Raw genomic sequence first — 13,474 nt, 5'->3', positions numbered from 1 at the left:
TAATCGAATCTTCAACCATATCTACGTGATAGAACGCACTCTTTAAATCCAATAACGAAAAAATGCATTTATTTGCTAGTCTATCTAACAGATCATCAATAAGAGGCAAGGGATAGTTATCTTTCAATGTTATCTTATTCAAACTACGAAAATCCACACATAACCTTATATCACCTGTTTTTTTCCTTACTAAAACAATGGGGGAAGAATATTCTGACTTACTCGGCCTAATTATCTTGGTTTGCATTAAGTCATCTAAAACAACCCTAACTTGTTGTTTTTCACTGTATGACAGTCTTCTTGGAGGACAATTAAAAGGTTTTTCTGTACTCAACAACAGTTTCATCTCACATCTAATTTTTGGCGTATCGGGGCGCTTACAGCACATATAATAATCTTGAAATATTTGCAGAAATTTTTGTTTTGCATAGACACTTACATTATCATTTTTTATATAAACATTAGGAGTTTTTGCTTCAGTTTTCAATACTTCATTGTAATTCACAGAAAATTTAGTGTTATCAAATTCAATTTTCATTAATCTTTGACACTCTTCATCATATGTGTTATTTTCGACTTTGAAATTCGAATCTATTTCTTTACATTCTAATTTTAAATTAGATTTACTTAAAAAGTCTCTTCCTAAAATAATTGGATGAGTCATTGTTTCATTTGTTACAACTAACATCGTTAATTCAATTCTTTTATTTTTGAAAAAAATAAAACTGTTTACATTTCCGACAATAGATAATGGACTTTTGTTTATACCACTATATTTTAAAAATACATTGTTCTTTCTGTTTATTACTACATCTGGTACGAACTGTTGGCGAACAAAGCTAATGGGGCTTCCCGTATCAATTAATGATCCTAATAAAGTTTTATAAGTAAATTTAGAATTAATAAATACATAATTTAAAAACCTTACATATTCATCGCCTTCCATCAATTCTGTGACATGTTGTACAGGGCGGCTCTTCCTTTGTGGACAATTTGCTGCTAAATGGCCAACTTCAGCGCATACATGACAAGCACCAAGCTCTCGTTTGGGTTTTCGGCATACACTTGCTAAATGGCCAACGGAGTTGCAATTGTAGCATCTCACGACTCTTGTTGTTTGTTGTCCATTATTCGACTGCTCATGTTGATTGTCTGCTGTCATTTTCTTTGATATATATCGTGGCAATTGAATATTTCTAAACGCTTCTAACAATTCATATTTGTCATGAAATCGTTGCATTTTAGCTTGCGAACGTAAAGTGTTATCCGGAATACCATCAATTAGATATTCTACAAGTTCATCTTCACCAATTAGAATTCTATTTGCCAGAATTAGTTTTTCTTGGAAATATTCTCGAAACGATTCGGTAGTCAACCACTGCCTGATTTCAAACTTTTTCTTTAGCATCAAATTGCTTGTTTTTTCTTCAAACAGCGAGCTCATTTCCTTTAAGAACTTGTCGATTGGCATTAAAATCAAATCATCTCGAGAATGTAACCACTTTAGCGCATTGCCTTTTAATTTATTTGCAATTAATGCTCTTAGGTTGTTATCATCAAGTTGGTAAACACTCTGGATATTTTTTAGTTGTGCTTGCCATAGCTTAAGGCATTCACCACTACCAGAAAATTCAGATATAAGTTCTTTAACATCTGCGAACTTTTGCTTATTGGAAATGTTTTTTGTTTGATTATCACTATTTCTCAACTGTTCTTTTTCTCTCATTAGAAGTTCATTTTCCATCTTCTTTAGTTCACACTCACGCTTCAACAATTCTAATTCGATTTTTAAAAGTCGCCACTCGTTTGCATCACACTCTTTTTGTTTCTTTTCAACACTCGTTCGATTACTTGCGTCATATTGTGGTACAATCCCATTGCTAAATTCACCACACTCCTCGGTGATGTTTATACTGCTCGCTCCTTCGTTGATTTCATCAGCTTGTTCTTTTTCCGCAATGATGGCTTGCGTACAGTCAACGTCAGCGTCAACGTCAACCATGGAGTTTCGAAAATTTCCACGAAGCTCCTCAGGAATTTTTTGTAGGCGAACAATTAGTTCGGCTTTACTACCTGTTGTTTTATGTTTGAGCGAACGCAACCATGATTTTAATTGTTCAACTGTGTATAAACTAAGCGAATCCTCGTTTGATGACATTTTGGGCGCAATACAACCACTTCTGATATTTTAAACAATTTTTATTATGTTGGACGCTCTTTTTAAATGATCTGCACTCGTTCTTCTTTTTCTTCAACATGGCCGCAGATCGTGCTGGCACACTCTTTTATTTATAATAAGATACATAATTTACAGATTTATGATGTTACCACAATATATAATTTACATATTTATAATGCTGCCACAATAGTAACATTTTTTCAAATATTTTAAAAAGACAGGATAGAAGACTGATTGGTCTGTATGAAGAAGTCTGTTCTTAATCTTCCTCAGGTTTATCTATCAATATAATCAGCGACATTTACCATGAAACTGGATAATAAATGAAACTAAAAATTGCAGTTGAAATCCGGTTAAATGTCTGCAAGCAGTAAGTTGAGTAAAAATTGAGATGGGCGTAGTCGGACCACCCATTTCCTATATCTCGGGACACGACAAAGCCGATTTCGACAAAATTTAGTACGTGGCGTTCTCTTATATTATTATGTCAAATTGTGAAAATGGACGAAATCGGACAACAACCACACCTACTTCCCATATAACACCATTTTAAATTCCACTTGATTCGTTCTGTTTCTAATACACAAATCTAGGAGCAATTAATATAACGAGATACAACTTTGCACAAATAATGTCTTCAGTGCATGCCCCCTTATGACTTGAAATTATTTAAATCCAATAAAAAATGCTCGAGCCCCTATGTACCGAATATTTAGTCCCTAGTACCTACAGTACTTAATATAACGAGATACAACTTAGCACAAATAATGTCTTCAGTGCATACCTCCTTATGACTTGAAATTGTTTAAATCCAATAAAAAATGCTCGAGCCACTATGTACCGAATATTTAGTCCCCAGTACCTACAGTTAATTTTTGATGGAAAATATCCATCAATGTGTGATTTATATAACTAAAATTTAGTGATAATTCTTTTCTTAAAATGGTGTGTCTGTATGTCAAAAATGGTTTGAACCGGACCAATACTTCCTTAGCCCCCATATACATAGGCTGCTATATATATTTCTGGACTAGGCAACACTAAGTGTTGCCAGGTGCAATCTGACATTTCCATTGGAAAGTTTGACATTTTTTAACATAACATCACTCAGAACGTTTTGTCATTTAATCGTGAATTGTTTTATTTACAGGGAATTAAAAAATTCATCACGGCCAAAAATGGAATTAACTCGTGAACATTTTCGTGCGATCATTTTTCACAACTTTCGACGTGGATTATCACGACAAGAGTGCATCGATGAACTAAAATCTTTGTATGGCTATGAAGCACCATCCTATAGCACTGTGAAAAACTGGTACAACGAATTCAATCGTGGCCGACGCTCGCTCAAAGACGAATTCCGTGAAGGTCGTCTAAAAACAGCCGTTGTGCCAGAAAACATCGATGCCGTACGTGAACTGATAATGCAAGACCGTCATGTAACATACCTTCAGATAGAGGCATGCCTATGCATTTCTCCCACAAGCATACAATCTATATTGCATGAACACCTGGCCGTAAAAAAGGTTTGTTCTCGTTGGATCCCGGCCAATTTGACAATCGCTCAAAACAAGGCTCGTGTGAATTGGTGTAAACAAATGCTGAAAAAATACGATCGCGGTGCTTCAAAAGACGTTTATAAGATCGTCACAGGTGACGAATCATGGATCTATGCGTATGAGATCGAAACAAAACAGCAATCGACCCTCTTCCAAGACGAGCCAAATCCCACGAAAAAAAAAAACATTTTCGTTGATAAATATTCCTATTTTCATTATTAGACCAGAAATATATATAGCAGCCCTCGTACTTAATATAAAGATTTTCGAACTTCTGGGTGACTTTGCACCGCATATATCAGCTGATATATGAGCTATCACAATGAAAACAAAAGAGCGTGTTCTATATATAACCTAGAGAAGAAGCATAATATTCAGCCAAGTGTAGCAAAACTATTTTCGGCAAAAGGCGAAACCATATTCAATATATTGGAAAAGTTTTGCGATGAGAAAGAGATTCCTTTAAAAAATATTATTTCATTTGCTACGGATGGCGCTCCGGCTATGATAGGGTGTCATAAAGGCTTAATAGCGCACTTAAAAAATAAAATTCCAGATGTCATTGGTGTACATTGCGTTATTCATAGAAAACATTTAGTTGCTAGAAACTTAAGTGAAAACCTATTTCAATCACTGAAATATGTCATCAAAGCAGTCAATAAAATCCGCAACAGCTCTTTGAATGTTAGATTATTTCATCAGCTTTGTGTTACTAATGACGAGGATTTCAATCGTTTGTTATTTCATACTGAAGTTCGTTGGCTATCAAGAGGCAATTGTCTGACTCGATTCTGCAACCTGTTTGACTCTGTTATAGAGTTCTTGGAAACTGAAGATACAGAATTTCAAGACAAGCTCATAACATCAAAGAATGATATAGCTTACATGACAGACCTGTATAAATTATTCAACGACATGAATCTCCAGCTGCAAGGCAATAAACTAAATTTAATTAAAACAAAAAACGTCGTTGCTGCTTTCGCAGCCAAACTGCTTCTACACAAAAAGAATCTGGGCTACCCAAGATTGTGGTCAATCGTTCAGCGATTCTTGATAGCATTCCCATCGTCATATTTGTGTGAACGTGGATTTAGTGCTGTGACAACACTGCTTACTAAAAATAGAAATCGTTTGCTTGTTACCGAACGTGGCGACTTGCGACTGTTCTTGAGTAAATTGGAACCTGATATTAACAAACTTATTGAACAGTATCAGATTCATCCTTCACATTAGTTTTCTGTTTTAATACTATAAAGTTGTGTTTCAATAATCATTCTTATTGGCAGGTGGAGCCCGTAAGAGTTAACTTGAGACCTAAGCGCCGTTGTATGTTACCTACTGTTATAGTAAAAGTTTCGTTTAGAATTCTCCGTTAATATATGTACATATATAGGTCACAGTAATTAATTTGAAGTTATAGTGGTTTTTAAATAGGTGAAAAAATGGGGGCGCTAAAAAAATATTTATTCTCAAAGTGGGCGGTAGAAAAAATAAGTTTGGGAACCACTGCTTTAGACAATTAGGTTGAAATACCTTTTCTAGGTTATTTTTCATAACAATTAGCCTTTTACTCTTCCTTGTCACTTCGAGCCCAATTTCCACCTAAGTCTCGTAAAGGCATGCTGGAGTCAATTGGTGGCTTCATGGACTTTTTTATATACTGAATATTATCATCTCGGAAGCAAACGCTCAAAATATTTCATAGAATGTAAGTACACACACTTCTATAAAAACAAATAAATAATTCCCGCACGATATGAAGAAAATCTGGATTAAACTAATCTTACGATTTTCGAAATTGTAATGTTAGATTTTCTTATTAGCTGAAGCTATTAACATAAAGTGTTTTTTAGATTCTGACCTAATTCCTGCATTGTATATACAGCGATAGACATAACATTACAGGAATTGAATTCACTTTATTGAATAAAAATGAAGAAGTATGTATAACTACAAAACGCACAACGACAATATCAATTCATTACAACAAGATGCCAATATACGAATTTGCATACGGACAAAATATACCGCACATACTTCAAAAGGTTTTCTAACCTCTATGTTATTAACAGGTGTGATTATAAAATTTAACTAGTCACTCTTAACTCAGTTCTACCCCTCAGTTCACTTGTTTGTGTTTAACACAATATGTTTTGTCATTGTTCCTAGGTAAAAACCGTTGGTAAAGCTCAGCACTTAGAATTTTGCAAAATTGTTCTGCACACTCAATTTGATCTGAAATGTGAAACTAAATTGAATATTTTGTTATTTACAAGCTATTGATGAACTCCCTTTGGAATTTTTTGACAAATTGTCTCAAATAAAACATTCAATTCAACAAATTGACCATCACACGTATCATTCATTTATACGAGTTTGTCCAAGCAGGAGAAAATTCGGAATTTTACTCTGTACATGCATAAACGAGGGTGGGCAGATAAACATTTCTTCTACTAAAAAACGAAAAATTTGTAAAAGTTGCGATTCATTCCTTAATATAACGTCCTTCAAGCTGTGTTGACTGTAAATCGACTCGACACGACGAAAAATTGGGTTTCAGAAAGTCGCAAAGAAGGCCCCCGTTGTTACGATAACCTACTTGCGAGATTTAAATTTCTGCCAAGAAGTGACTTTATCAAGTTTCGGGGCAAAAATAATATTCCTTCGGATTAATGTTAAACAGATTACCGGTAAACTAATTTAAGCGATCGCTATCGATGGAGAAGAGTTGGCGTATACAAGACCAAAGAGAACGTTGATTTTACTGAGCGATTTCCTTTCAAACACTAATCACCGAATGGCACTATCTTTTTCCAGTTTTCTATTGGAATGTTCTGCACCATAGTAAATTCATCGGGCGCTCAGGCTAAATATTTATTGGACCACCCTCGTGTATACACATGTGTTGCTAGTATGCACAGCAAATCTGTTCGAATGCAATGGGAAAGCAACTTTTGCTTAAAAATTGCTAGATCCTTCAATACAATATTCAAGTACTTTCCAGACATGTACATGTACTTTGTATTTTAAATAAATATCTTCTTCAATTTTTAAATGTATAGAAATTGGCAACTGTCCTGCCACAAATGTCTGACTTAGGCCACCTAATAAATTGGCAAAAGATTTTCTTCTATGCTTAAATTTGTGATACTTTTATTGTATAATTTATTACTCGTTATTAAGCCAGATTGTTTACCGACAGCAAAGACATTTAACACAAATTTCTTATTTATTCCAACAGCCCATCGCATATTATATCTAACGGATATTATCTTTAGTCAGCATATTTAATTAATGCTTCAGTAAAGTAATAAAAGCTGACAATATAAAAATCAAACCTTTCTGACAATGTCACGAATATAAAATGAATTTAGTTCAATCTATGCAAATATAAGCATAGTGTCAAATGCAAAGTTTATATCAAGGTTGCTTGACATATCATTATTATACTCCTGCAACATGTTCCAACAGAGTATAAATCAAGACATATATCGAGTTATAAATATAATATATTATATACTATCTGCCTGACATTTGCGCAAACTAGTATTTAACGGTTTTGTCAAAAACTATTAAAACTTTCATAAATTAATGACTAAATCCATCAGAGACATATAATTTTTCATTCAGTATGGTACGATAGTGCTTTATATGAGCCGCTGTCAAAATTGAACGTGAACGGTAAAGTGAAATAACATTTCTCCGAACCTACTCGGTCAATTTCAACCAAATCCATTGTAATCAATTATTATGAAATTTTTGTGTTACTGTGTGAGAATGAGCGAAGTCAAAAAATCCACCCTATTTCTCATTTAGCACAATTTTAAATTTCATATGATTCTTCCACTTTCCAGTATACAAATCACACTTCACCGAATTTATCCGATATATTGCATAAATAGTTCCTTTAAGGTATGGCATATGGAGTCTAAAAATCGGACCATAACTACTCAATCCCCCTATCGATTATAGAGATACCAGTGCAATTTACTAACTTTTTACGAAAAATATCACTCAATATGTGAGATGTATTTTTGCAATTCGGAGAGTCATTTTAGTCAAGTAGGAATTGAAAAGGGTCAATATAAAGATTTTCGAATTTCCGATTTATTTTATACCACCTTCATATATCGGCTAATACGTGAGTTATAATAAAAAAATTGAGGAGCGTATTTTTCTAGCAATAGTGTACTTTTTTGTCTAAAATGGTTAAAATTGAGTGAAAATTCTGACTTTTTTCATATACATATATTGATGAAGATATGCGAGGTACATTATGAAACTCAGGCAGCCTTTTATTCTGTAGATTGTGGATGATAGAGTCAACGCAAGTAAGGAAAGTTCTTTGAGCGCCATTCATATAGCTCAAGCAGCTCACGACTTCCGGTCTTACGAGTTTTCGAGAGAAAGGTTCTGCTGGAGATTTATGGTTGTCTACGCATCGGCAACGGCGAATAGCGCAGTCGAAGAAACGATGAGATGTACGAGATATACGACGACGTATTCATAGTTCAGCGAATTTACAGAACTCGGCTAGGTCATGTCGTTCGATTGGATGAAAACACTCCAGTTCTGAGAGATATATTTAGTACGCGCTGGGGGAAGCAGAGGAAGAGGAAGACCTCGACTCTGCTGAAAAGATCAGGTGGAGAAGAACTCCAATTGGCATTCTTCCCATTTTTATACAAAAATTTCAAAATACATATATCCAATTTCTTTATTATTTTCACTCATTTTTGAACAGCTGTAACTTTTTTTCATCTTGCAGTGTAGATATACGACTGCAACGACAATATTATTTACAAATGTATGTAATTGGTCGACGGATTACTCCAACTCCTACATATATACTACATGTAATGATTTACGTCAATCTAACGAGATTTACGATGATATGCCGTTCATTGCATGACTTTTGCAATTGCTTGAAAATATGTTTTCAAGTACACCTCAGTTAACAAAATTAATGCAATCGGCCTTTTTTCACCCGCAATATAACTAACATATATATTATGTATAATGATTTCTGACTTTGAGCCATTCAGATTGGTTATAATGTGTGTTATTTTAATGAAATCAAATGAAATATTCTTTTGATTTAATTTTTTCTTAAAAATTTTGTGGTTGGTATGGGCGAATGCGTTTAGACTTTGATCTAAGCCTCATATCCCTAATATATCGCTCCAATTTTCACATCAACTCAATATATTAAATTTACGATTTCTGTTAAGTTTATAACTCATTTGAAGATTATTTCGATGTAATATTCACTGATGCGAAGTAAATTGTAATAAAAAACAAAATGGGTCTATGATATTAGAAATAAATTAATAAAATAACGTTCACGATTTCATAGAATGTTGAATTCGTTCGGAATATTTTTTTACCATACTAAAAGTTTTTCCCCGCCTTTGCCAATTGCAAGAGTATAATTAAAATGTTCGGTTACAACTTATTATCTTATTATACATTTATATTAATAAGAATTACACTCTTTTAATAATATTAGTTATTATTGAGCTCGCATACATTTTTATCTTAAAGGGGAGGGGCAAGGTTTTTAAGATAAACAAAAATATTTATTTTGTGAATTTATTTCTTTAATATGGATTGAGTAATTATATTTGGATCTTTTGTACATTATTGAGCACACTTTTGACAATCATGTAAAAATATTGAAACCGGTAACAGAGCTTCTCCCAGAACGTCTTGAGAAAAAGACACTTTGCGGTGTTGACCATAACTCGGCTAGAAATTATCCGAAAATAAAAAAACTAAGAAAAATTAGTCAAATTATAATCAAATATTCCCCCATCGTTTTCTGACATATATATTTTTTTCAATTTAAAATGTTTGGCTTTCATCTAAACTTCTATTTTTTGCCATTTTCTGGGAGAAAAACAGTCTTAATGAAAAAAAAGTGGGGGGAGATATTTTATGTGCCAAAAATGTGTACAAAGTTTGAAATGAATTAGTCAAGTAGTTTTGAAATGAGAGTGAACAACGACTTTGAAAAGTAGTTTTGAGAAAAAACCCCTTTAAAATTTATAAACTAAAAAAGTGAGGAAAAAAATTACACTATATTCTTAAAAGTGTGCTCAATAATGTACAAAAGACCCTTAACGAGTTAAGATATTTTCCTATAAGTTAGAGTTCATACTCTTCGTTTTTAAAGTGAAACAGTCTTACCTAAGTAAATGGACTTTAGCATTTATTTGATTTATTTTGTGACAGCCAAACAACAGATATGGAAACAAAGCTTGTGCAATTATTTAGTTTTTCTTTTATTAGAATGTAAAAAATGATGTTAAGTCATTTCCCACCCCTCTTCAAATATTGTAATAATAAATTGCAATATTTCACTGTCTCATCCGACTTCAAATCTATTCATTTGTCTGTGAAATGTCTGTTCTAATTTGCTTTGTCGTTTTTTGTTTCTGCACTGGTGAAAATCCATCACTGCTCTTATAATGGTGTATAAGTAACTTGCTAAGTTGAAATTGAAATAATTTACAATTTTATGTAAATGTTTGCATGTTTTAATTTATAAATGCAATGCTTACTTTTTTGTTTTGTGCACTCTAAATGCAACTTTCAGGAAGTGAAATATTTGGTGATGTCTAGCATGTCGAATCCACTATTATTGCATGTACGTATACATATGTATGTATGTATGTATGTACTACATATGTATCGCAGTGGTACACACAAAATGCTATCACTAAGCAAAAACTTAAGCCACAAAACTGTAATTTGGTGGAAGGCATTAAATAAAAGGGGTCCCGACCACTAAAACAACTTCGACAAAATTGAGAACAAGTCCTTCTCAAATTCAGGAAATCTGATGATAACCACGCCCACCCCCATACATCGATTTTATTGATTTGTACTTAAAATACGATTATACAGTAAAGAAACGTATCGGAAGCACTAACTTGGTATACTCGTATAAGGGTTTCAATTAGTGATGAGCGATATTGGGAATTTTCAATATCTACGATTTCAGTGATTGCTATTTTTAAATCACTGCAACCAGTTGCTATAGAGCATTACAGGGTTTGCGCGGAAAGTAATAAGTAAAATTCTTTAAAAACTTTTAAAATAGGCTTCTTCTGCGTCGATTTCAAAAACGCATTCGATTTTGCCACCTGAGCGATCAATTTGTTGTCGTCAATATGAACATTTTTCAAGTCTAAAAACTAAATCGCCTCAAGAACTTATTCATATTTCACTTTTGATTCAGGCTTAGTTGAAAATTGCAACCAACGAAATGTTTTGAATTCAGAAAGTGATGCAATCCACTTCAGTAAACAGCCCAACGATTCTCGATAAACCATGAAAATATTTTCTCGAAAGTTCGCACATTCTTCACTTTTTCCCTTAGCATCCAAAGCATTGAGTTTATTGGTTCAGTGAAAGGAATGAAATTTTGTTCAATTCTCTTTTGCGAAGCGTTGAGAACTTTATCAATTATAGAATTGATTACCAAAATGTTTTTTTTTTCTTTCTCGGTCGATGCCAATTTTGATTCAAAAATGGACATGTGAGCATGTACAAACACCAAAAAAGATTCAGCAAAGTCATTGAAAAAAAGAATACAAAAATGCGGGGAGTTTCTCAATCGATAAAAAATACGACTTCAAGGGAACACACTTTTTTAAGAGTCTTTCAATTACTGGAAATAAACTAAGCCACCTAGTTTTGGAATTGGAAAACATAGGCTCGTACTCAACATGAAAAAATTCCCAAACCGTTTTTAATTTTTCGTGTTCAAAGCGTAAATTGAATAATGAAATATAATAGTTGTGAACACACCGGTGATTAGTAAATTATATAAGTAAATTTTGCAAATTTGAGTCGAGACGCGCAAATTCCAAACGTCCAAGTGGACTAAAACGCTGTGATGCTCATTTTCTTCAAGCACTCGGTCAAAAAATAATAATAATTCAAAAAAATTGCCACATCTGGGCTGTAGGGCGGCTGCGGCAGCATTTGACCCTTCGTTTAAGTCTCTTGACGTAAAACTTGATGTTGACGGTTTGTCTGGAAGGAACAAATTTATGGTGGCCGATGCCTTTGATGTCAAACAAGACAATGTTCATTGTTTTCACTTTGCTTATTCATCAGCGATTTATTCCCGATCCTCCAAAAAGGCTTGGCAACCAGACAAAGTAACATCTGGGTAAGCCTGCTTGATCATATCAAACGTCTCTGTCGCAGATTTACCGAGTTTCATACAGATTTCGCGTACCTCTGCGGTACCGAACGTTGCATTTTCGGCTTGTACCACTCACAGGAACACGTCACGCGAAAATGTTTGTGCTGACTCTCCAGATGCTCGGCGACAACTGACCAGCCACTCGTTCGTTAGCTAGGAATGCCTTCTACTGAAGGCAGTCGGTGAGCGCACGCTCAGAAGTACTGTCGTGGTGGAAGAAAATCAGTCCTATTACTTTCCGGACAAACCCTGTATAGTTTTGTTCACCTAACGGTTGTACGTATCACCTAAATCTAAGTGAGATAGGTATAGGGTTATGTACAAGTACATATAAATGATCAGGGTGACGAAAAAAGTTGAATCCGTCCGTCCGTGGATGTTGTAACTTGAGTACAAATTGAGACATCTTGATGAAACTGGGTATGCGGGTTCCTTAGTAAAAAAAAAATTCGTTATCAAATTAAGATATACAACTATAACTTAGTACGGGGGTTCAAAGTAGAAAGGACACTTGTGGCCAAAATATTTTGAAAAAGCGGGCATGGCCACGCGCTCTAATAAATATGTATAAATATTTTTTTTTTCAAAACTGACCTTTTATTTTATTTATTTCTGTAGAAATTTATATTCATGTCCTATTTTCCTATTATTATATTATTTTCTGGCTATTAAAAGTGTTAACATTATTTTATTATGAATTTTTAAAACTGGTCAATTTTGTATTTTAGGTCACTACATGATGCCTCAGTTTGTGGCATTGCCAACGACTAGGTTGTAAAAAAACCCCTCTTACTTTTTGTGTTAAATGCGATAAAACACTTTGCAGTGATTGTTTTATACCTTATAATACAAAATAAGCTTAAATACGATGATAATTTTAATAAAGTTGATTATCTTTAATTTTTTCTGAGCATATATCCCCAGTGTCCTATTTATATGATGGGCGGATTCATCAATCAAGGTATTTTTTTTATTTTTTTTATTTCATATTCTTCTTTCTTAACGTATTAAGAGCCCAAGTTACAAATTTCATCAAAACATTCCAACAACCAAATTTTCTTAATACAAATCTTATTCTTACCGACAGTGTGAAAATGGATGAAATCGAATGAAAACCTCGTTCACTCCCCGTACAGTTAAAACTATTAAAAGCGCAATAAATCAATAACTAAATGCGCCAGAGACATTCTATTTTACCTCCGAGATTGTCCTAGAGAGCCCAGTGTGAAAATTAGACGATGGGCGTGGCAATTTTAAATTCCACTTGACTCGTTCAGTTTCCTGTACACAAATCAAGAAGTCTTTAATATAACGGGATGAAACATTGCACAAATAAGGCCTTTGGTATATGCCACCGTAAGAATAAAAACTGTTCAAATCTAATAACAACTCTTCGAGGCTCTAGGTACCGAATACTTGGACCCCAGTACCTGTAGTTGACTTTTGATGGAAAATATCGGTAATGTCAAAAATAAGTTGAATCGGGCCAATACTTCTCTTAGCCCCCGTTTGCCTTAT

At 33.8% G+C, this 13,474-nt stretch overlaps 1 protein-coding gene across 1 annotated transcript; it reads right to left on the bottom strand.

The window, feature by feature from the left end:
* Window positions 1-732: 732 nt before the first annotated feature.
* On the bottom strand, window positions 733-2,158 carry LOC125777442 (uncharacterized). Its single transcript, XM_049452363.1, has 2 exons — window positions 929-2,158; window positions 733-870 (listed from the first exon to the last, which is right to left on the bottom strand). Exons 1-2 carry the CDS (start codon window positions 2,156-2,158, stop codon window positions 862-864), a joined length of 1,239 nt encoding a protein of 412 aa, XP_049308320.1. The 3' UTR covers window positions 733-861.
* Between the last annotated feature and the right edge of the window lie 11,316 nt (window positions 2,159-13,474).

Source organism: Bactrocera dorsalis, chromosome 3 (genome assembly GCF_023373825.1).
Source record: "Bactrocera dorsalis isolate Fly_Bdor chromosome 3, ASM2337382v1, whole genome shotgun sequence".
NCBI classification, from domain to species: domain Eukaryota; kingdom Metazoa; phylum Arthropoda; class Insecta; order Diptera; family Tephritidae; genus Bactrocera; species Bactrocera dorsalis.
This window is presented reverse-complemented; position numbering and strand designations above follow the sequence as displayed.